The sequence below is a fragment of the Scardinius erythrophthalmus genome, assembly GCF_964197995.2.
Source record: "Scardinius erythrophthalmus genome assembly, chromosome: 18".
NCBI lineage: Eukaryota > Metazoa > Chordata > Actinopteri > Cypriniformes > Leuciscidae > Scardinius > Scardinius erythrophthalmus.
In genome coordinates, this window is record NC_138238.1 from 39,717,740 (window position 1) to 39,742,350 (window position 24,611).

The window sequence follows — 24,611 nt, forward strand, 5'->3', positions numbered from 1 at the left end:
CTGTAGTCAATCATTTTATCTCTTAAAACTCATCTTTGATCATCAAAATTACATATTTAAGTCTTCATGCCTTAAAATGTCTTGAATGTAACTCGACACCCTTGCCTCATTTAGTATGCGCGGTTCTATGAATATGCAAATGAGCCCCGCCTCCACTCACTCACTCAGCTCAGAGATCCACTGGTTGACGATCACACGTTGATCTGATTGGTTACAAGGTAGTTTGTGACGTCAGAAACACCAGCGATTTCAAAGCGTGTTTTTGAGACTGTCTTTGGTTCACTGCAGTTTTAAGGAGGAAATACTCAGCAATGCTGTCGACTTATGAACTTACACATGCTTTGTCTTAAAGCATATTAAAAACACCACATAGACACATAAACAACATTAAAAGCTGGATTTTCAACACAGGAATGAAAAGAATGAAAAGTACTTTTACTGCATTAATTAATCCATAGTCGTGTCTGTTAACATGCATGTACAGTTAATAAATGCTTCATGTTTGTTAATGCATTGAGTTCTGTTTGAGCAGACGACACTGGTGTTTGTTTCATGATGGTTTATTGAACTCTCGTTACAGTAATACAGCGGTGTAGACGAATACTGGGACAGTTTATATTGAACGCTGTTCAGTGGCCAAGCAATACAAAAGCTTTTTGTCATACGTATATATTTTCCCCGGGAGAAATCAAAAGAACAAGAAATCAGACACACATGTGAACATTTGAGCATCAGGAGGAAGAAAAACATCGATCTGGGCTGCAAACATAGAAAAATAAAATCTTTCAGAGGACGTGACATTCTTTACACAACTCTACATACAACTTTACACACACATTTAACCTTCGTTAAAAAATACTGCATGAAACTGCTTGATAATGTCTAGGATTGTTTCTGGATTTCCAACATCATTACAGTTTTATAATAATCTGCATCTACAATAATGCTTGATGTGTAAAAATAGAGTCTCGTATCAAAACTGAGTCTTGAAGATAAAACAGCCTGTTGTTGGTCTTTAATGCCCTTAAAGCTTAAAGCTCAGGGTTTATTGCTTACAAAAGTATTTATATAAAAGTCTCTGATTCATGTGTGTTTAAGGCTTCACGGCTCGACAGATCATGAACGCAGTCTGTACATGAAGGCATCAGTGGTGTGAAATATGATTAGAGACTGGAGAAAAAACTAAACATCTTTGACCAGCTTCATGAAAATAAGAAAATCTTTTCACAGTTTGAGCTTTTGGTGAGCTAATATTATTTATTCAGTGACCAGTATTAAAGTCTCTAAACTAAAGATTTTATTTCAAAAGATTAAGAAACAAGTTAAGTCCCAAATTTGCCACAGACAAAAAGAACTACATTTTCACAGTTGAACTTATATATTATAGATTTCCTTTTTCACGAGTGCTGGGACTCACTCGCTGTAGCGCTTCTGTTTGATTGACACGTGGTTTTAGATTGGTATAATGTGGCGTATTTGAGAGAAACAGGGATGTTAAAACGTCCTCAAACGACATGCTGATGTTTCTGACAGATTAAATGACAGATCCATAAACTGCCTCATCACTCTTCACTGTCAGAAACTTCACGGTTTTGTTTTTAATAAAAGGAATTTCTCATAAATATGTCAAATATGCTAAGGGTAAGAAAAGGTAGAAATAAATACATCAGAAGAGAAAGAAAACAACAACAAAAAAAAGAGATAATGAATGGTCAAAATAACAGAGGAGGCAGTAATAATAATAATAATAATCATGCAAAACAGACTTTTGGAAAGATGTTCGCAATACATAAAACAGTCTTTTTTTTATAAAAAATAAAAAAATTATTTTGACCAGAGAATAATTCTCCAGTGATTATGAAGAGTTAAAAAAATTATTACATTTTTTTCTGAATCTAAAGAGAAAATACTCTCACGTAAAGCGTTGAGTAAAAACCAAAGGTTTGCGCTTCCTAAATAAATTAATGCCATGATGATGATGATGATGATGATGGGGAAGGAACAGGAAATGATCTCAGAAAGCGTGACACATACTACTGTAAGCTCAAGCTGTGAAGTGTGTATTAATATTTACAGTAGTACAGGTGATATTATACTGGTGTGATGCATTAATGTGTGTTTTTCCCACACCACAAATCTAGTGTGTATTTACAGATGGATATGGACGTCCCTGCTCGAATCCAATGGGGTTTAGAGCGTCTTTCTGTTTCCAGTCATCAAAACATTCTTACGCAGAATCCAGTCAAAACAGTAAAAGTTTTGATGGAGCGTGATAAAACAGCATTAAAACACTCCAGGATCCAGACTGCTGACATCATCTTTACTGAAGTGACACCGGCTCGTTCCTATGGAAGTGTGTTTCCGCACGGAATAACAAAAAATTAAATTGCGACTTTCAGATTTTTCTTTTGAGAATTGCAAGTTTATGTCGCAATCACAAGTTAAAGGAGTACTTCACTTCAGAATTAAAATCTCCTGATAGTTTACTCTCCCCCTCGTCATCCAAGATGCTCATGTCTTTCTTTCTTCAGTGGAAAAGAAATTAAGGTTTTTGAGGAAAACACTCCAGGATGTTTCTCCATATAGTGTCTTCAATGGGGTCCAACGGGTTGAAGGTCCAAATGTGAGTTTCAGTGCAGCTTCAAAGTCTCGACACGATCCAGCTGAGGAATAAGCATTGAAGTCACTATATGGAGAAAAATCCTGGAATGTTTTCCTCAAAAACTTTTTTTTTTTTTCGACTGAAGCTAATATCATTGTGAATGATACGAGGCATCCTTTATCTTATGCTTTTGAATTACTCCCATCTGGCCGACGGTACTGTGTTCCCCGATGCAAGCAAAACAGGTCCAAACGATCTTTTATCCCTCAAGCAATTTGATTTTTAAATTCTTCTTCTAGTGTTGATTGATGCTCAGTTGGTCTGGTTATCTTAAATTAGATTTATTTGTTTTAATTTATTGTTTGTATATGCCAACTGTGATTCTTTAAATGTCTGTGCAAACTACTTTCCCTACGAGGACAAATAAACACCACTACTGGAACATCTTGGAAGACGTAGCGGAGAGCAAATTTTAATTCTGAAGTGAACTACTCCTTTAACATCTCAGAACTGTGAGTGTCAACGACTCCCGCTGCACCGGTTCCTCCTCACCAGTGATCGAGGTGCAGGTCCATGGCAGAGTTCAGGCTGATGTCGGTGACGTCCAGGAACTCGGTGTTGAAGATGTTTGGTCCGGTGAGAGGAAGAGCGTTCTGGTTCTGGAAGGAGTTTGGCGGAGTCAGATCCAGCCACTCCATGGTTTCCCAAGGCGAGTCCGTGAAGGTCATCCCGAGTCCCTGAGTCTCCATCTTCCCGATCACAGGCGTGTCCATCATCAGTCTGTCGTTGAATCCTTCGCCTGTCTCGTCAGAGTGTGTGTCGGAGTGTGTGTCAGTGTGTGTCCGGCTCAGCAGCGCCTCCAGGTGGCCGTCTCCGGGCTCGTACGCACACATGTGACTGTAGTGCCGGTGCTGGAACTTCGGGGAAACTGTAAGGTGAGGCACAACTTTGGTTACAGGAGGCTCTTCTTTGGCGTTAGCTGGCATTTCTTTAAAAAGAAGGAGGAGGACATCACAGCACAAACACTAACTCAACACCGTCACAACATCTGAGTGTGTAAAACACTAACTCAACACCGTCACAACATCTGAGTGTGTGAAACACTAATTCAACACCGTCACAACATATTCTGAATGTGTGAAACACTAACTCAACACCAGCACAAAATCTGAGTGTGTGAAACACTAACTCACCACCGGCACAACATCTGAGTGTGTGAAACACTAGCTAAACACCGTCACAACATCTGAGTGTGTGAAACACTAACTCAACACCATCACAACATCTGAGTGTGTGAAACACTAGCTAAACACCGTCACAACATCTGAGTGTGTGAAACACTAACTCAACACCAGCACAACATCTGAGTGTGTGAAACACTAACTCAACACCGTCACAACATCTTCTGAATGTGTGAAACACTCAACACGTCACAAAATCTGAGTGTGTGAAACACTAACTCAACACCGTCACAACATCTTCTGAATGTGTGAAACACTAACTCAACACCGTCACAACATCTGAATGTGTGAAACACTAACTCAACACTGTCACAACATCTTCTGAATGTGTGAAACACTAACTCAACACCGTTACAACATCTGAGTGTGTGAAACACTAACTCAACACCATCACAACATCTGAGTGTGTGAAACACTAGCTAAACACCATCACAACATCTGAGTGTGTGAAACACTAACTCAACACCGTCACAACTTCTGAGTGTGAAACACTAACTCAACACTGTCACAACATCTGAGAGTGTGAAACACTAACTCAACACCAGCACAATATCTGAGTGTGTGAAACACTAACTCAACACCGTCACAACATCTGAGTGTGAAACACTAACTCAACACCAGCACAACATCTGAGTGTGAAACACTAACTCAACACTGTCACAACATCTGAGAGTGTGAAACACTAACTCAACACCATCACAACATCTGAGAGTGTGAAACACTAACTCAACACCGTCACAACTTCTGAGTGTGAAACACTAACTCAACACTGTCACAACATCTGAGAGTGTGAAACACTAACTCAACACCGTCACAACATCTGAGAGTGTGAAACACTATCTCAACACCGTCACAACATCTGAGAGTGTGAAACACTATCTCAACACCATCACAACATCTGAGAGTGTGAAACACTAACTCAACACCGTCACAACTTCTGAGTGTGAAACACTAACTCAACACCGTCACAACATCTGAGTGTGTGAAACACTAACTCAACACTGTCACAACATCTGAGTGTGAAACACTAACTCAACACCATCACAACATCTGTGTGTGAAACACTAACTCAACACCTTCACAACATCTGAGTGTGTGAAACACTAACTCAACACCATCACAACATCTGTGTGTGAAACACTAACTCAACACCGTCACAACATGAGTGTGTGAAACACTATCTCAATACCGTCACAACATCTGGGAGTGTGAAACACTAACTCAACACTGTCACAACATCTGAGAGTGTGAAACACTAACTCAACACTTTCACAACATCTGAGAGTGTGAAACACTAACTCAACACAGTCACAACATCTGAGTGTGAAACACTATCTCAACACCATCACAACACCTGAGAGTGTGAAACACTAACTCAACACCGTCACAACTTCTGAGTGTGAAACACTAACTCAACACTGTCACAACATCTGAGAGTGTGAAACACTAACTCAACACCGTCACAACATCTGAGAGTGTGAAACACTATCTCAACACCATCACAACATCTGAGAGTGTGAAACACTAACTCAACACTGTCACAACTTCTGAGTGTGAAACACTTACTCAACACTGTCACAACATCTGAGAGTGTGAAACACTAACTCAACACCGTCACAACATCTGAGTGTGTGAAACACTAACTCAACACTGTCACAACATCTGAGTGTGAAACACTAACTCAACACCATCACAACATCTGTGTGTGAAACACTAACTCAACACCTTCACAACATCTGAGTGTGTGAAACACTAACTCAACACCATCACAACATCTGAGTGTGTGAAACACTAACTCAACGCCATCACAACATGAGTGTGTGAAACACTATCTCAATACCGTCACAACATCTGGGAGTGTGAAACACTAACTCAACACTGTCACAACATCTGACAGTGTGAAACACTAACTCAACACTTTCACAACATCTGAGAGTGTGAAACACTAACTCAACACAGTCACAACTTCTGAGTGTGTGAAACACTAACTCAACACCGTCACAACTTCTGAGTGTGAAACACTAACTCAACACCGTCACAACATCTTCTGAATGTGTGAAACACTAACTCAACACCAGCACAACATCTGAGTGTGTGAAACACTAACTCAACACCATCACAACATCTGAGTGTGTGAAATACTAGCTAAACACAGTCACAACATCTGAGTGTGTGAAACACTAACTCAACAACGTCACAACATCTGAGTGTGTGAAACACTAACTCAACACCGTCACAACATCTGAGTGTGTGAAACACTAACTTAACACCAGGCTCAACATCTGAGTGTGTGAAACACTAACTCAACACCGTCACAACATCTGAGTGTATGAAACGCTAACTCAACACCGTCACAACATCTGAGTGTGTGAAACACTAACTCAACACCGTCACAACATCTTCTCAATGTGTGAAACACTAACTCAACACCGTCACAACATCTGAGTGTGTGAAACACTAACTCAACACCGTCACAACATCTGAGTGCGTGAAACACTAACTCAACACCGTCACAACATCTTCTGAATGTGTGAAACACTAACTCAACACCGTCACAACATCTTCTGAATGTGTGAAACACTAACTCAACACCGTCACAACATCTGAGTGTGTGAAACACTAACTCAACACCATCACAACATCTGAGTGTGTGAAACACTAACTCAACACTGTCACAACATCTGAGAGTGTGAAACACTAACTCAACACTGTCACAACATCTGAGAGTGTGAAACACTAACTCAACACCGTCACAACATCTGAGAGTGTGAAACACTAACTCAACACCGTCACAACATCTGAGTGTGTGAAACACTAACTCAACACCGTCACAACATCTTCTGAATGTGTGAAGCACTAACTCAACACCGTCACAACATCTTCTGAATGTGTGAAACACTAACTCAACACCGTCACAACATCTGAGTCTGTGAAACACTAACTCAACACCGTCACAACATCTGAGTGCGTGAAACACTAACTCAACACCGTCACAACATCTTCTGAATGTGTGAAACACTAACTCAACACCGTCACAACATCTTCTGAATGTGTGAAACACTAACTCAACACCGTCACAACATCTGAGTGTGTGAAACACTAACTCAACACCATCACAACATCTGAGTGTGTGAAACACTAACTCAACACTGTCACAACATCTGAGAGTGTGGAACACTAACTCAACACTGTCACAACATCTGAGAGTGTGAAACACTAACGCAACACCGTCACATCTGAGAGTGTGAAACACTATCTCAACACCATCACAACATCTGAGAGTGTGAAACACTAACTCAACACCGTCACAACTTCTGAGTGTGAAACACTAACTCAACACTGTCACAACATCTGAGAGTGTGAAACACTAACTCAACACCGTCACAACTTCTGAGTGTGAAACACTAACTCAACACCAGCACAACATCTGAGTGTGTGAAACACTAACTCAACACCGTCACAACATCTGAGTGTGAAACACTAACTCAACACCAGCACATCATCTGAGTGTGTGAAACACTAACTCAACACTGTCACAACATCTGAGAGTGTGAAACACTAACTCAACACCGTCACAACATCTGAGTGTGAAACACTATCTCAACACCATCACAACATCTGAGAGTGTGAAACACTAACTCAACACCGTCACAACTTCTGAGTGTGAAACACTAACTCAACACTGTCACAACATCTGAGAGTGTGAAACACTAACTCAACACCGTCACAACATCTGAGAGTGTGAAACACTATCTCAACACCATCACAACATCTGAGAGTGTGAAACACTAACTCAACACCGTCACAACTTCTGAGTGTGAAACACTAACTCAACACCGTCACAACATCTGAGAGTGTGAAACACTAACTCAACACCGTCACAACATCTGAGTGTGTGAAACACTAACTCAACACTGTCACAACATCTGAGTGTGAAACACTAACTCAACACCATCACAACATCTGTGTGTGAAACACTAACTCAACACCTTCACAACATCTGAGTGTGTGAAACACTAACTCAACACCGTCACAACATCTTCTGAATGTGTGAAACACTAACTCAACACCAGCACAACATCTGAGTGTGTGAAACACTAACTCAACACCATCACAACATCTGAGTGTGTGAAATACTAGCTAAACACAGTCACAACATCTGAGTGTGTGAAACACTAACTCAACAACGTCACAACATCTGAGTGTGTGAAACACTAACTCAACACCGTCACAACATCTGAGTGTGTGAAACACTAACTTAACACCAGGCTCAACATCTGAGTGTGTGAAACACTAACTCAACACCGTCACAACATCTGAGTGTATGAAACGCTAACTCAACACCGTCACAACATCTGAGTGTGTGAAACACTAACTCAACACCGTCACAACATCTTCTGTATGTGTGAAGCACTAACTCAACACCGTCACAACATCTTCTGAATGTGTGAAACACTAACTCAACACCGTCACAACATCTGAGTGTGTGAAACACTAACTCAACACCGTCACAACATCTGAGTGCGTGAAACACTAACTCAACACCGTCACAACATCTTCTGAATGTGTGAAACACTAACTCAACACCGTCACAACATCTTCTGAATGTGTGAAACACTAACTCAACACCGTCACAACATCTGAGTGTGTGAAACACTAACTCAACACCATCACAACATCTGAGTGTGTGAAACACTAACTCAACACTGTCACAACATCTGAGAGTGTGAAACACTAACTCAACACTGTCACAACATCTGAGAGTGTGAAACACTAACTCAACACCGTCACAACATCTGAGAGTGTGAAACACTAACTCAACACCGTCACAACATCTGAGTGTGTGAAACACTAACTCAACACCGTCACAACATCTTCTGAATGTGTGAAGCACTAACTCAACACCGTCACAACATCTTCTGAATGTGTGAAACACTAACTCAACACCGTCACAACATCTGAGTCTGTGAAACACTAACTCAACACCGTCACAACATCTGAGTGCGTGAAACACTAACTCAACACCGTCACAACATCTTCTGAATGTGTGAAACACTAACTCAACACCGTCACAACATCTTCTGAATGTGTGAAACACTAACTCAACACCGTCACAACATCTGAGTGTGTGAAACACTAACTCAACACCATCAGAACATCTGAGTGTGTGAAACACTAACTCAACACTGTCACAACATCTGAGAGTGTGAAACACTAACTCAACACTGTCACAACATCTGAGAGTGTGAAACACTAACTCAACACCGTCACATCTGAGAGTGTGAAACACTATCTCAACACCATCACAACATCTGAGAGTGTGAAACACTAACTCAACACCGTCACAACTTCTGAGTGTGAAACACTAACTCAACACTGTCACAACATCTGAGAGTGTGAAACACTAACTCAACACCGTCACAACATCTGAGTGTGAAACACTAACTCAACACCAGCACAACATCTGAGTGTGTGAAACACTAACTCAACACCGTCACAACATCTGAGTGTGAAACACTAACTCAACACCAGCACATCATCTGAGTGTGTGAAACACTAACTCAACACTGTCACAACATCTGAGAGTGTGAAACACTAACTCAACACCGTCACAACATCTGAGTGTGAAACACTATCTCAACACCATCACAACATCTGAGAGTGTGAAACACTAACTCAACACCGTCACAACTTCTGAGTGTGAAACACTAACTCAACACTGTCACAACATCTGAGAGTGTGAAACACTAACTCAACACCGTCACAACATCTGAGAGTGTGAAACACTATCTCAACACCATCACAACATCTGAGAGTGTGAAACACTAACTCAACACCGTCACAACTTCTGAGTGTGAAACACTAACTCAACACCGTCACAACATCTGAGAGTGTGAAACACTAACTCAACACCGTCACAACATCTGAGTGTGTGAAACACTAACTCAACACTGTCACAACATCTGAGTGTGAAACACTAACTCAACACCATCACAACATCTGTGTGTGAAACACTAACTCAACACCTTCACAACATCTGAGTGTGTGAAACACTAACTCAACACCGTCACAACATCTGAGTGTGTGAAACACTAACTCAACACCGTCACAACATCTGAGTGTGTGAAACACTAACTCAACACCGTCACAACATCTGAGTGTGTGAAACACTAACTCAACACCGTCACAACATCTTCTGAATGTGTGAAACACTAACTCAACACCGTCACAACATCTTCTGAATGTGTGAAACACTAACTCAACACCGTCACAACATCTGAGTGTGTGAAACACTAACTCAACACCATCACAACATCTGAGTGTGTGAAACACTAACTCAACACTGTCACAACATCTGAGAGTGTGAAACACTAACTCAACACTGTCACAACATCTGAGAGTGTGAAACACTAACTCAACACCGTCACAACATCTGAGAGTGTGAAACACTATCTCAACACCATCACAACATCTGAGAGTGTGAAACACTAACTCAACACCGTCACAACTTCTGAGTGTGAAACACTAACTCAACACTGTCACAACATCTGAGAGTGTGAAACACTAACTCAACACCGTCACAACTTCTGAGTGTGAAACACTAACTCAACACCAGCACAACATCTGAGTGTGTGAAACACTAACTCAACACCGTCACAACATCTGAGTGTGAAACACTAACTCAACACCAGCACAACATCTGAGTGTGTGAAACACTAACTCAACACTGTCACAACATCTGAGAGTGTGAAACACTAACTCAACACCGTCACAACATCTGAGTGTGAAACACTATCTCAACACCATCACAACATCTGAGAGTGTGAAACACTAACTCAACACCGTCACAACTTCTGAGTGTGAAACACTAACTCAACACTGTCACAACATCTGAGAGTGTGAAACACTAACTCAACACCGTCACAACATCTGAGAGTGTGAAACACTATCTCAACACCATCACAACATCTGAGAGTGTGAAACACTAACTCAACACCGTCACAACTTCTGAGTGTGAAACACTAACTCAACACCGTCACAACATCTGAGAGTGTGAAACACTAACTCAACACCGTCACAACATCTGAGTGTGTGAAACACTAACTCAACACTGTCACAACATCTGAGTGTGAAACACTAACTCAACACCATCACAACATCTGTGTGTGAAACACTAACTCAACACCTTCACAACATCTGAGTGTGTGAAACACTAACTCAACACCGTCACAACATCTGAGTGTGTGAAACACTAACTCAACACCGTCACAACATCTGAGTGTGTGAAACAGTAACTCAACACCATCACAACATCTGAGTGTGTGAAACACTAACTCAACACCGTCACAACATGAGTGTGTGAAACACTATCTCAATACCGTCACAACATCTGGGAGTGTGAAACACTAACTCAACACCGTCACAACTTCTGAGTGTGAAACACTAACTCAACACTGTCACAACATCTGAGAGTGTGAAACACTAACTCAACACCGTCACAACATCTGAGAGTGTGAAACACTATCTCAACACCATCACAACATCTGAGAGTGTGAAACACTAACTCAACACTGTCACAACTTCTGAGTGTGAAACACTAACTCAACACTGTCACAACATCTGAGAGTGTGAAACACTAACTCAACACCGTCACAACATCTGTGTGTGAAACACTAACTCAACACCTTCACAACATCTGAGTGTGTGAAACACTAACTCAACACCGTCACAACATCTGAGAGTGTGAAACACTAACTCAACACTGTCACAACATCTGAGTGTGTGAAACACTAACTCAACACTGTCACAACATCTGAGTGTGAAACACTAACTCAACACCATCACAACATCTGTGTGTGAAACACTAACTCAACACCTTCACAACATCTGAGTGTGTGAAACACTAACTCAACACCGTCACAACATCTGAGTGTGTGAAACACTAACTCAACACCATCACAACATCTGAGAGTGTGAAACACTAACTCAACACTGTCACAACATCTGAGTGTGTGAAACACTAACTCAACACTGTCACAACATCTGAGTGTGAAACACTAACTCAACACCATCACAACATCTGTGTGTGAAACACTAACTCAACACCGTCACAACATCTGAGTGTGTGAAACAGTAACTCAACACCATCACAACATCTGAGTGTGTGAAACACTAACTCAACACCGTCACAACATGAGTGTGTGAAACACTATCTCAATACCGTCACAACATCTGGGAGTGTGAAACACTAACTCAACACCGTCACAACTTCTGAGTGTGAAACACTAACTCAACACTGTCACAACATCTGAGAGTGTGAAACACTATCTCAACACCATCACAACATCTGAGAGTGTGAAACACTAACTCAACACTGTCACAACTTCTGAGTGTGAAACACTAACTCAACACTGTCACAACATCTGAGAGTGTGAAACACTAACTCAACACCGTCACAACATCTGTGTGTGAAACACTAACTCAACACCTTCACAACATCTGAGTGTGTGAAACACTAACTCAACACCGTCACAACATCTGAGAGTGTGAAACACTAACTCAACACTGTCACAACATCTGAGTGTGTGAAACACTAACTCAACACTGTCACAACATCTGAGTGTGAAACACTAACTCAACACCATCACAACATCTGTGTGTGAAACACTAACTCAACACCTTCACAACATCTGAGTGTGTGAAACACTAACTCAACACCGTCACAACATCTGAGTGTGTGAAACACTAACTCAACACCATCACAACATCTGAGAGTGTGAAACACTAACTCAACACTGTCACAACATCTGAGTGTGTGAAACACTAACTCAACACTGTCACAACATCTGAGTGTGAAACACTAACTCAACACCATCACAACATCTGTGTGTGAAACACTAACTCAACACCTTCACAACATCTGAGTGTGTGAAACACTAACTCAACACCGTCACAACATCTGAGTGTGTGAAACACTAACTCAACACCTTCACAACATCTGAGTGTATGAAACAGTAACTCAACACCGTCACAACATCTGAGTGTGTGAAACAGTAACTCAACACCGTCACAACATCTGAGTGTGTGAAACAGTAACTCAACACCGTCACAACATCTGAGTGTGTGAAACAGTAACTCAACACCGGCACAACATCTGAGTGTATGAAACACTAACTCAACACCATCACAACATCTGAGTGTGTGAAACACTAACTCAACACCGTCACAACATCTGAGTGTGTGAAACACTAACTCAACACCGTCACAACATCTGAGTGTGTGAAACACTAACTCAACACCGTCACAACATCTGAGTGTGTGAAACACTAACTCAACACCATCACAACATCTGAGTGTGTGAAACACTAACTCAACACCGTCACAACATCTGAGTGTGTGAAACACTAACTCAACACCGTCACAACATCTGAATGTGTGAAACACTAACTCAACACTGTCACAACATCTGAGTGTCTGAATGAGACTGACCTCCACTCTCGATGAGGACATCCAGGAGCTCGTCCATCTGCTGGCTTCGCACCATCTGCTGCAACACACACACACACACAAACATACCAGGTCAGTGATCCACGCTTTCAGCACACCTGTCAGACGCTCAACGCCTGTTCTGTGGAAGCTTGTTTACGCCACGCCATGAAAAACTAGAAAGCTAATCGTGACGTTTTATCTCACAATTCTGACTTTTCCTCCTTCACAGTTCTAATTATCTCTAAATTCGGAAATAAAGTCAGACATTAGAGAAATAAAGTCAGAATTTAGAGAAATAAAGTCAGAATTGTGAGAAACAAAGTCAGGATTTAGAGAAATAAAGTCAGAATTTAGAGAAATAAAGTCAGAATTGTGAGTTACAAACTCAGAATTACAAGAAATAAAGTCAGAATTGTGAGTTATAAACCTGGAATTGCGAGAAATAAAGTCAGTGTTTAGAGAAATAAAGTCAGAGTTTAGAGAAATAAAGTCAGGATTTAGAGAAAAAAGTCAGAAAAGCAAGAAATAAAAAGAATTACGAGAAATAAAGCCAGAATTTAGAGAAAAAAAGAATTTAAATAAAATCAGAATTTACTGAAATGTGAGAATAAAGTCAGATGTGCAAAATATAAACTTAGAATTTTGAGATAAAAAGTTAAAATAATATTCTGTGGTGGAAATGAGCTTCCATACGGTTTTGAGAAAATTAAATATATGAACAGGTTTTTGTTTTAAAGTGTTGTTGGGAGTGCTGTAGTTACGCTAGCAGATGTTTAGGATAGAAATCACTATAAAGTACAGCAGGGTTTCCCAAACAGAGTGAAGCGCAGCACTGTGTTCATTTATATGCCGTGCCGGTGTTTTCAGCGTCTCAGAGCGTCTCGATTCACAGGAAACACTGTGAATCTCTGCTTGTGCTGCCAGTTTATCGTGTGTTTGGGAAAGCAGCGTTCGCTGGGTTCAGTTTATCTTCACGTTCACATAACTGCATTTTTGTGGGCAGAAGTTTACAGCATTTCACCAATATTCCTCCAAAATAAAAGCGTTTGTAAGCGAAGAATTAAAGACATAAATATTAGTATTGTAACTTGTAGTGTAAAATAAAATGATTATAATTTTATTTTACAGTACAATTGTAATTTACTGCAATAATTTATTTAAACTAGTGCTGGGCAACGATTAATCGAAGTGTTTACATAAAACACTGTGTATAATTATTTTGTATATATATAAATACACACACATGCATGTATATATTTAAGAAAAATGTGTTATATATAATTTATATTTATATATAATATAAATTGTATATAAATATATATATATAGTATACATGCAAATATGTCTTAAATATATACATGCATGTGAGAGAGAGAGAGAGAGAGAGAGAGAGAGAGAGAGAGAGAGAGAGGCGTGTTTCAGACAGAGCTCAAACACCAAATTGATTCCTCTTTCGCGTTTCCTTGCCCTTGAACGGACACATATACACATAATTATGTCTAAATATCCTTCTCGGCAAGTATTCTCTCGGTTATGTCATAATTGACCAGTTGAAAAAGAAACCGGATGTTTGTCAGTTTCGGTCTTATATTCCTGCAGTTGTCTGTGTCATAAATGTTGATAAAACAACAAAATACAGCTTTAACAATGATGAAGCTATATTTAATTTCTAATTTTTTTTTGTTATTTTACATTTAGGCCTAATTATTAATTTCTGTACCTGAATACTACTGTTCGACTTTGTAAGTTTGTTACTTAGTTTGTTTATAAGTTTGTTTATTTGTGTATTTGTTCTTATTTTATTACTTGACTGTTTGTTTTTAATAATGTTTGACTTTTATCAGTTAGGCTAGTAGTTTTTGCTGTGTCATCGGCGTACTTCAAGTGAGCTTTAAGTAATAAATAAAAAAGTATTTATCATATATTTTATTTTTAAAAAATTGCTGATCCGAAAAATGATCCGATCCGTGGCTCAAAAACCGTAAAGGATCCGAACCGTGAGTTTTGTGATCCGTTGCGCCTCTAGCTAACTGTACGTGTCAGAGGGGTTTCCCTGAAGCACAGAGGACTGTAACTCAGAGGAAAGCTCTACAGACGCAGCAGAAGCGTGAGAGCAGTGAGAGTGTGTGAGAGTGTGTGAGAGGACAGCAGCGAGACAGAAGCCGAGGACGAGCTGCTTTACCTGTTTCACAGCCTCCTACTGAGGGAATCAGGACAGTCTGAGCTACAGAAGACAGAGCTGGATGTGGGAGACTGTGTGTGAGTGTGTGTGAGAGTGTGTGTACCTGTTTCACAGCCTCCTCATAACACGGGGGTTTACTGAGGGACACAGGGCAGTCTGAGCTACAGAAGACAGAGCTGGATGTGGGAGACTGGGGCTCGAGGTGCCGGGGAGAGTGAGATCGAGCCTCCTACATGAGGAGACAAGCGTTACATAGGAGCGAGAGGGACACGAGACGCTGTGTGTGTGTGTGTGTGTGTGTGTGTGTGTGTGTGTGTGTGTGTGTGTGTGTGTGCGCGTGTGCGGCAGAATCTAGCATACGATATTCCTCAGGAGGATGGTGTAAACTCTGACCCAATAACAATCAGATTGTGTGAGAATCTTGACCAATTCAAAGTTGCGCTACAAAACATTGGTCAACCATATTTAACCCTCTGGTGCAGTACGCGTGTCGGTCAAAAATGACCAATTATCATTATTTTTTTATTTCAATGAAAGGAATGTACTATATTTTAGTTTGATAATGTTTTTGGTTTAATATTTTGTATTTTTAGGGGATTTTATGGCACTAAATTATATTTACGCTGTATTTATAATCCATTTATTCACTTTTTGAGCATAGACCTGAAAATATAATTTCCAACTTAAACTGTCGTAAATCTTGAATGCTTTAGAGCGACAGACTGAAGTTTGATCTCTTTTCAAAGACGACACTTGGCAGATTATTGCTGAAGTGAGAACTTAAAAAAAGTAAAAAAATTACGTTTATTGATATGAAAAATGTTATGATGTTAAAATTATATGAAATCTATATTTTCAAAAACATGTTTTACTCTAAAACTGCAAGAATATCAAAACCATAAATCTAAACAAGTTGTGTTTAAAATTTAAGCCTGATATCTCATAAATGATCTTTCAGTGAGATGTAGTTCGGCTGCAGTACCAAACGCTTCCACTAGAGGAAACTCGTCTCATTCATTTCCAATGCGCTCGTTTCTGACCGCGAGGAGCTCAAGTGTGACTATTGTTTTCAGGACCATTTAACCTTTTCGAATCATATCTATGATTTTTCTGTGTGTTCACACAGCAAGTGCCAAAACCTTTACCAAGTTTCGTACCATTTCGATGAAGTAAAAAAATTAAACAATAAAAATCGTAAAAATTTTCAGCCAAAAATTACTGAAGAGCACCAACCGACGGCCAGTGTAATTGAGACTTACTGTTGCAGGAGGTGCAGAACAGAATATGTGACGCTTTGACGTGTGATGTTTAGTGAGTGAGTGAGATGAATTAGTTGAATTGGACTTCTTCACGTACTTTCTGCTGCAGGTTTGCGCTCTTGTTCTTGGACGAGCCTCTGGGGTTCATGCTGTTCTCTGGACTCGTGTAGAGCGACTGAAGGCTTCTGTGGTCTGATGGATATGAGCAGCTCGACTGACACATGCTTTTCTGCTGTAACTGTGACAGAGAGAGATGTTTCAGCAGTCAGTCACAAACGTGTCTGTGATTAGAGCTTCAAACACATGCCAAGTGCTTTGTATTTATGTTAGTTTTGAAAAACTTTTATACTATTTTCAACAAGACTCTAAAAAGGTTGTGTTGTGTAAACATTAAGTAAAACTATTATATACATGAGTGATTTTAAATAAATAAATACATATTTTTTTTCCAAGGTAAATATTTCGTACATTTATATATCATCATAATCATCATCAGCTTCATTTGTTCCGGATCAGAATCAGATTAGGATTGGATTGTAGTTGTATATTGTAGTTGTTACAGTACTTGAATTTAAGCATGGGATTGCGTGTATTGCACATAATTTTACTTGTTCCCACAGATTTTGAGCTCACACCCAAAGTACACGCACATAAAGTCGCCTCTCAGCACTAAATTGAGTTATTTTTCGCTACTTATTGCGCTAAACTGTCAAATACACACAAAGTATTGCCAAAATGCTGGTCTTGGCAAGTATTCACGTAAACACAGTCAGTTATATTTAAGTGAACCTAAACAGTTGATATATATATATATATATATATATATATATATATATATATATATGTATAATATTAGCTAGATTCCGCAAAAACAATTTTTTTATATATTTTCCATAAAACAAAACTTGATAAATAATTTTGCTTCTCCAGTAAATGTATCTTGATTTAAGAATGTTTAGATATTTGTGCTGGAAAACAAGACAGAAACACTGAGAAAGAACATAATTTTTGCAGTGTGGATACATTAAAGGGGTGGTATAATGCCCTTTTCACAAGATCTAAAATAAGTCTCTGATGTCCCCAGAGTGTGTGTGTGAAGTTTTAGCTCATAATACCCCACTGATATTTTAATATAGCATGCTAAAGTTGTCACTTTTTGAGGGTGCGCAAAAACACACCATTTTGTGTCTGTACCTTTAAATGCAAATGAGCTGCTGCTCCCGGCACAGGGGGCGGAGCTTCAACAGCTTGCACTCACACACACATGCACTGATAATTTCAAAACCTTTTAGCCTTTTATGTTCAAACCGGAGTCGGACAATGATGGAGAGACTCAAGAAGAAGTGACAACATGTAGAAGCAACAGGACATTTCTGAATGGTTAGTTGATGAATTTATGTAGCTGAAGTGTTATCTTCTAGTAATTGATTAGCATGTTATGATAATCTATATATCACGTTCCCGGCGGCGGGGTTTATGTAAATTCTAGGGTTGGTGATGTCACTAACCCGGGAGGAATGTGGTGTAGTCTCTACCAGCCGTTTGTTGTAGTCCTTAAAAAGCGATTTCTTTAAAAGCAAATATCTCCCTTTGCTCTGAACTTTGAGCGTTGTAACTTTGCAGATGTTGTTTATGCTCAAACAGCAACATTACACACTAACTAAAGCTAGAAAAGTCAAATCATAATCAACCACCCCTTTAAATGTAAATGTGAAACATGCTCATCACAGAAGAGGCGTATTGAAGTCACTGTACGTGTGATCTGCATGTATTTCTGAATTAAAGGGATCGTTCACCCAAAAATGAAAATTAGCCCATGATTTACTCACCCTGAAATCATCCTAGGTGTATATGACACTCTTCTGTCAGACGAATACAAAGAGTTATATTAAAAAATGTCCTGGCTCTTCCAAGCTTTATAATGAGAGTGACCATCTGCCGGAAGCTAGTTATTTTAGTTGATAAAGTTTTAAATGTGGATATTTTTCTTACACAAAGGCATCACTTCGCTTCAGAAGGCCTTTATTAACCCCTGGAGCCTGTGGAGCTCTTTTATCATGGATAGATGCACTTTGATTAACTTTGATGAACAGAAACCGGCCATTCACTGCCATTATACAGCTTGGTAGAGCCAGGACAGTTTCTTAATATAACTCTGATTGTATCCGTCTGAAAGAAGAATGTCATATACACCTAGGATGATTTCAGGGTGAGTAAATCATGGGGTAATTTTCATTTTTGGGTGAACTATCCCTTTAATGAACAGATGAGTGTGAGATGGATCGTGATCGGGATGCACCTGCATGTTGCGAGCGGGTCTGTGCGAGTCTCTCAGCAGGAACGGTTGGACAGGCGACTCAGGCTGAGGACTGGAGGAGGGTTTAGTAACAGGAGACTCCTGAGGAGAACACTGAGGACTCATGAAGGCGGAGAGACTCGGGTCGCAGTGACCCACACACACTCCATTCCCCTGCTCGGAGGATAGCGGGCAGCTGGAGGACACGTGCTCCTGCTTGACCGACACGCCGTAGCCCTGCTGGACCTGAACCGGAGGCTCCATGATCACAGGACACTCGCGGCTCCTCTTGTGGAGCTCAAAGCGAAGCTCCTCCACCTGCCTTTGCTCCTGCTGGAGCTTCCAGCGCAGCTCCTCAATCACCTTCTGCTTCTCTACCAGCATCTTGTCCTTCTCCGCATCCGGGCCGAGGGGTGGAGACGACAGCGTGCCGTCGCTGAAGCTGTCGGGGAGCGAGAGGTCCGAAGAGGCCGGGGAGATGGGAGGCGAGGAGCCGCTGCTGCAGAACGGGTAGAAGCCGGGCCCGTGGGACGCTGGGGACTGATAGGAGGATCCGCTGGGAGTCACGGGGAACGGGCCGGTGCTGACGTCCCCGGAGCCCGATGGAGAAGCACAGCTGGAGTCTTTAAAGGGACGCAGGCGCTCGATGAGAGACGTTTTGGTGCCGGAGACGGGGAGGCCTCGTATGCGCAGTTGCTGTCGCAGTTCCGACACCTGAAGTCACAGAAGACAAGAGTTGCAGGCTTTATAAGAAGAAGCGTTTTTTATTTATTTAAAGGGGACATATCATGATTTTTCCGTGTTTAAGTACTATAATCAGGTCCCCGGTGCATCTACCAACCCAGAAAATGTGAAAAGTGACTTTGTTTTGGTGAGCCTATCTCTTTCTCTTTACCAAGTTTCGTACCATTCCGATGAAGAAAAAAAATTGTAAACAAAACAAATGTAAATATTTTCGGTCAAAAATGAGCGAAGAGCACCAGAGGGTGTATAAGCTTTGGGTCATCATCAGTACCTTCAGGTCGTCCAGGTTGTTGGGCAGCGGCGCGGGACTGATGGAGTTGAGAGAGTTGATAGAGTTGATGGAGTTGATGGAGTTGATGGAGGACGGACTGCAGTAGTTGCTCTTCACTGGAGACGACGAGCTGCTGCTACTGCCTGCTGAAGCACATGAGGCCTGCTGCTCACCGGACGACCTGATGCACACACACACACACATCAGTGAGAATGCTGGAAACAACTCTTGTCAGTAAATAAAAAACACCAGTTTTCACTGAAAAGCGCCTGTAATAATGTGGTAATAAATCTCAAAATTTCATCTCGAAATCTAGAACATCCAAGTATAACTTTCTAAAGGGAAAAACTCAAACTTCAAGGAGGTTCTGTTTGACTTTGACCAAAAATTTGCTCCTGTTTTTCTTAAATCTGATAAATTTATCCATTCTCAGACAAAATAAATATAAAATTGGTACTTTAAATGAAATTGTTTGAAACTTCAAGTTCTCCTTTTTAAAATGATAAAACTTGATGCTGACTGCTATAATGGGTTAGAAAAACAGAGAAAAGTACAGGAGAGTCAGGTGCCCTAAAAATGTTCTAGGTCTTTAAGGGTTAATAAAATAAAAAAGTATATATTTAACTATACACAGTACAGTTCAAAAGTTTGGAGTAATTACATTTTTTCAATGTGTTAATTTTTTAAAAAGAAGTCTCTTCTCCCCAAGACAGCATTTATTTGATAAAAAAATACAGTAAAACAGTGAAATATTATTCCAATGTAAAACAGCTGTTTTCTGTGTGAATATATGTTAAAATATAATTTATTTCTGTGATCAAAGCTGATTCAGCACCATTACTCCAGTCTTCTGTGTCACATGATTCTTCAGAAATACTTCTAATATGATGATTTGCTGCTTTTGAGCCCTATCATCTTCGAGTATCTACAGAACAAGCCACTGCACATTGGCGTGCGAGATGTGCATTTCACGCCCTGCAGCTCTGATATAAATACGGAATCTGATGCACGCACCTTTTGTTTTTCGCTGTGGAGCCGAGGTCGTGAAGGGAATGGTAGGAACCTTGGGCACATATGTCTCAGGATCACGTGAGAGTTAGCCGGGCCGAATTCTAGGCAAGATTCGTCGACCGAAAATGCATGCAGATCCCCTACCTCAGAGGAATGGGCCAGGGAGGGGCTGTCGCGAGGAGCACTAGTTCCAGGGTCTGTGCAAGAAGGCTCACTGGGGGAAACGCATATTTGCGTAGGCTCGGGGCCAGCTGTGTGCCAGTGCATCTGTGCCGAGGGTTCCGTCGGTCAGGGAGAAGAACAACTGGAAATGTGATGTGTCTGGGGAGTCAAACAGATCTACCTGGTCACCCCGAAGTGCCTCCAAATCAGCTGGACCACCTGGGGATGGAGTCGCCACTCTCCCAGGAGCGTAAGCTGTCGTGAGAGCTCGTTGGCTGCATGATTGAGCAGGCCCAGAATGTGAATGGCATGAAGCAACCTCAGATGCTTCTGACTCCAGAGGAGGAGATGGCGGGCGAGTTGTGACATTAGACGGGAGCGTAGACCAGAACACAGCCACTGCTGCACGTAGGCGATAGAAAAGGGGCAAGGCAAGGCATAGCGTCGTACCCCGCCAAGCGCGCCCTCTTGGGACCCAGGAGAGTCCTTCAACTTTCAATGAAGTTTTGGCAGAGCAAAAAGTCCTTAGCCACTCGAGGGTGGTGAGGGGGAAGGAGCCACTAGGACGGCTTCTAGCAGAATAAGGTGACATCCACGTCCTAGTGAGCTCCTCATGCACCTCTGGGAAGAAAGGCACCAGCGCGGCCCGCCCCGAGAAACCCAGCCTAGAAGGTTCGGGACTTGGGGGTGAGTTCCACACACCGACATCTAATCGTCAGCTGGAGCCCTGAAGGAAACGACTGGTCGTCCGTGTGAAGGACCAGCGCGCGCTCCTTCGAAAGCTCCAACAGCCACTGTGTTTGAGAGGCTTGAGGGCCCCACGGAGAATGACTCGGCGGAGAAGCCCTCTCGGTAATCCTCTCGGTGCTGAATACCCAAACATGAGAGGCAACTAATGTGGCGGTCAGCTGGCGCCAGGGAACGACCACACCCAGAAACGCACAGGTGGAATGACATCCTGAAAAGGACGCAGTGTCACGCCTGTGTTTTGCTCTTTTGTGAAGAAAAACACACTTTTAGATCTCTCAATAGTGCTGAGGCACCCAGAGAATGGCCGCTGTGCACGGCAGAGATAGTGCACCGCTACCGTATTTATACCCGCGCAAAGAATCTCGCACGGCAATGTGCACTGGCTTGTTCTGCAGATATTCTAAGATGATAGGGCTCCCTGAAGTGATCCCAATTACGTTGGCACGTCGACGTAACGTTGAACGTGACCGACTGAAAGGGAACAGTGTTACATTACAATTTAAACGTTTAGCATCAGTAAAATAAATTGTGAAAGAAAAGGATAAATTCTATTCATCAAGGATGTTACAAAAAGTTATAATGTTACAAAAAATCCTATTTCAAATAAATGCTGTTCTTTTGAGCTGCCAATTCGTCCAAAATGTGATACATGTGATAGCAGATTCTTTGATGAATAGAAAGTTCAAAAGAACAGCATTTATTTCAAATAGAATCTTTTGTAACGTTATACATGTCTTTACTGTCACTTTTGATTCATTTAATGCAAAAAAGAAAAAATCCTACAGAACATTCCTTTATAGGACGCAATGATTCAAGTGTGTACATGATGTAGTTTATCCGGTGATATTTGTGCTTCTGACAGCTATCTGAATGATGTTTGGACTCACTTGTGCTGGTTGATCTGGTAGCTGAAGCTGGTCTGCGAGTGTGTCTGCGAGTGTGTGTGTTTCTGCTGGCTGAGGATCTGCAGTTGTAGGAAGAGCTGCTGTTGTTGAAGCAGACGAGCGTACGCTGAGTCCATCTGAGCCGGAGGAGAACGCTCGGCCTTCTGGTCCGGTGGGATGTACTGGTGGTACTTCAGCTTCTTCACTTTAGGCTTGATGTCTTTGGGTTTCTTGTGGCGGTTCTTCTCAGACACTTTGGACTGCTTTGCACAGGAAAAAAACAGAGGATTCGAGGAACTTCATCCAATGAGCAGATATCAGATTTACAGTGAGCTTATTATTTGATGAGGACTTCAGTTTTACCTTGACCATGGCTTGAACTGGGATCGGTGTTGTTCCCTGGCCGTCGCTCATGACCTCCTCTGGGGTTTGAGCGCTGCCGTCTTTGCTCTGAGGGCCCTTAATAATACATTATTATACCGTTAAATGATGATTAATGATTGATTGTTATTACCCTGTAAAGCCTGACATATTAAATAATAATACTAGTCATTAACTTCTCTATCTAGTTATACATTTTAAACATACATGAAATAATCAAGACTTCACTAACAGGTTAAGTAAAATATAATATAATATATAGGCTGATATAGTGCATATATTTAGCGAATGAGTTCATTTCTCTAGCGAACTAACAAGTTGTGGAAACTGAATGACTTGCCTGAGGTAAATTGTGACATTTTGTTTACAAGCCGTTGTATTGACGTCTTTCCGCCTTTGAAACACTGATTGAGCAATTACAAAAGTTATGATTCGTTTCAGTAAGTTGTACTGTATCTTTAAACATACCTTCAGATGTTCATTGATGTTTATTGTGTAACTGGTGATTAAGAGGAAGAGACGATCGCGTTCAATCGCGCTCCGTCTATTATCAGTCACGCCAAATTAAAATAAACTAATATTTCGTACGACGAAAATTAATCAATTAAAAACTTAAACTGGACAGTGACTTTCTTCTAGCTCTGCTGTACAGCCAAAGCAATCTTTGTTGCATTATTTTCCTGTTATCACTGTAAAGCTGCTTAGAAATCATCTGTATTATATAAAGCGCTACATAAATAAAGTTGACTTGACTTAAACTATCAAAGGACTGCATGAATTTTAGAGACTGTATCAAATATGAATCAGGGTTAAACAAATATAAATAATGTCTTCTGTTAAACATTACTGCAAAGGTCAAACCTTGGAGTTTCCATAAGTTGGTATGCAGGTGACATTGTTTATAAGATTGATGTATATTTCCCAAGTACTTTGCATTTAATAAATGCCACACATGAGGTGATTATTATTAAACATGTACATAATTTACAGCTTTCACAAGCCACAACGCTAAAGTAAATATTCCGCACACGCTTTTTTTTTGTAGCAACAGGTCATGATGATGTGATGCCAGGCACATACAGCGGGTCGTTTATTATCACCAGAGAACGGGCAATCATTCTAACATTCACAAAACACTGCGTCAGAAACACACTGATCTCAGGCTCTGAGTCAAAGAGCTGTCAGTCGGATCCTGAGCAGAACCTGCAGTTCCCTGAACCTCCACAGGGGGCCGAAGATCTCAACCACCTGAACTTCTACATTTAAAGGGGTGGTTGACTATGATTTGACTTTTCTAGCTTTAGTTAGTGTGTAATGTTGCTGTTTGAGCATAAACAAC

General features: G+C 40.9%; 1 protein-coding gene across 5 annotated transcripts in view; it reads right to left on the reverse strand.

The window, feature by feature from the left end:
• Window positions 1-551: 551 nt before the first annotated feature.
• The window catches only part of myocd (myocardin), a 199,216-nt gene continuing 175,156 nt past the window's right edge, over window positions 552-24,611 (reverse strand). For 2 of the 5 annotated variants that reach the window (XM_081392103.1, XM_081392104.1), the window contains 8 exons: window positions 23,255-23,350; window positions 22,895-23,154; window positions 20,085-20,265; window positions 19,073-19,783; window positions 16,871-17,011; window positions 15,618-15,743; window positions 13,333-13,390; window positions 552-3,530 (listed from right to left, as the gene is read on the reverse strand). In XM_081392103.1, coding sequence (XP_081248229.1) covers window positions 3,151-3,530; window positions 13,333-13,390; window positions 15,618-15,743; window positions 16,871-17,011; window positions 19,073-19,783; window positions 20,085-20,265; window positions 22,895-23,154; window positions 23,255-23,350 — 1,953 coding nt within the window. In that variant the 3' untranslated portion in view covers window positions 552-3,150. The remainder of the gene's footprint in view (window positions 3,531-13,332; window positions 13,391-15,617; window positions 15,744-16,870; window positions 17,012-19,072; window positions 19,784-20,084; window positions 20,266-22,894; window positions 23,155-23,254; window positions 23,351-24,611) is intronic. The other 3 variants (XM_081392105.1, XM_081392106.1, XM_081392107.1) reach the window with 2 other exon arrangements.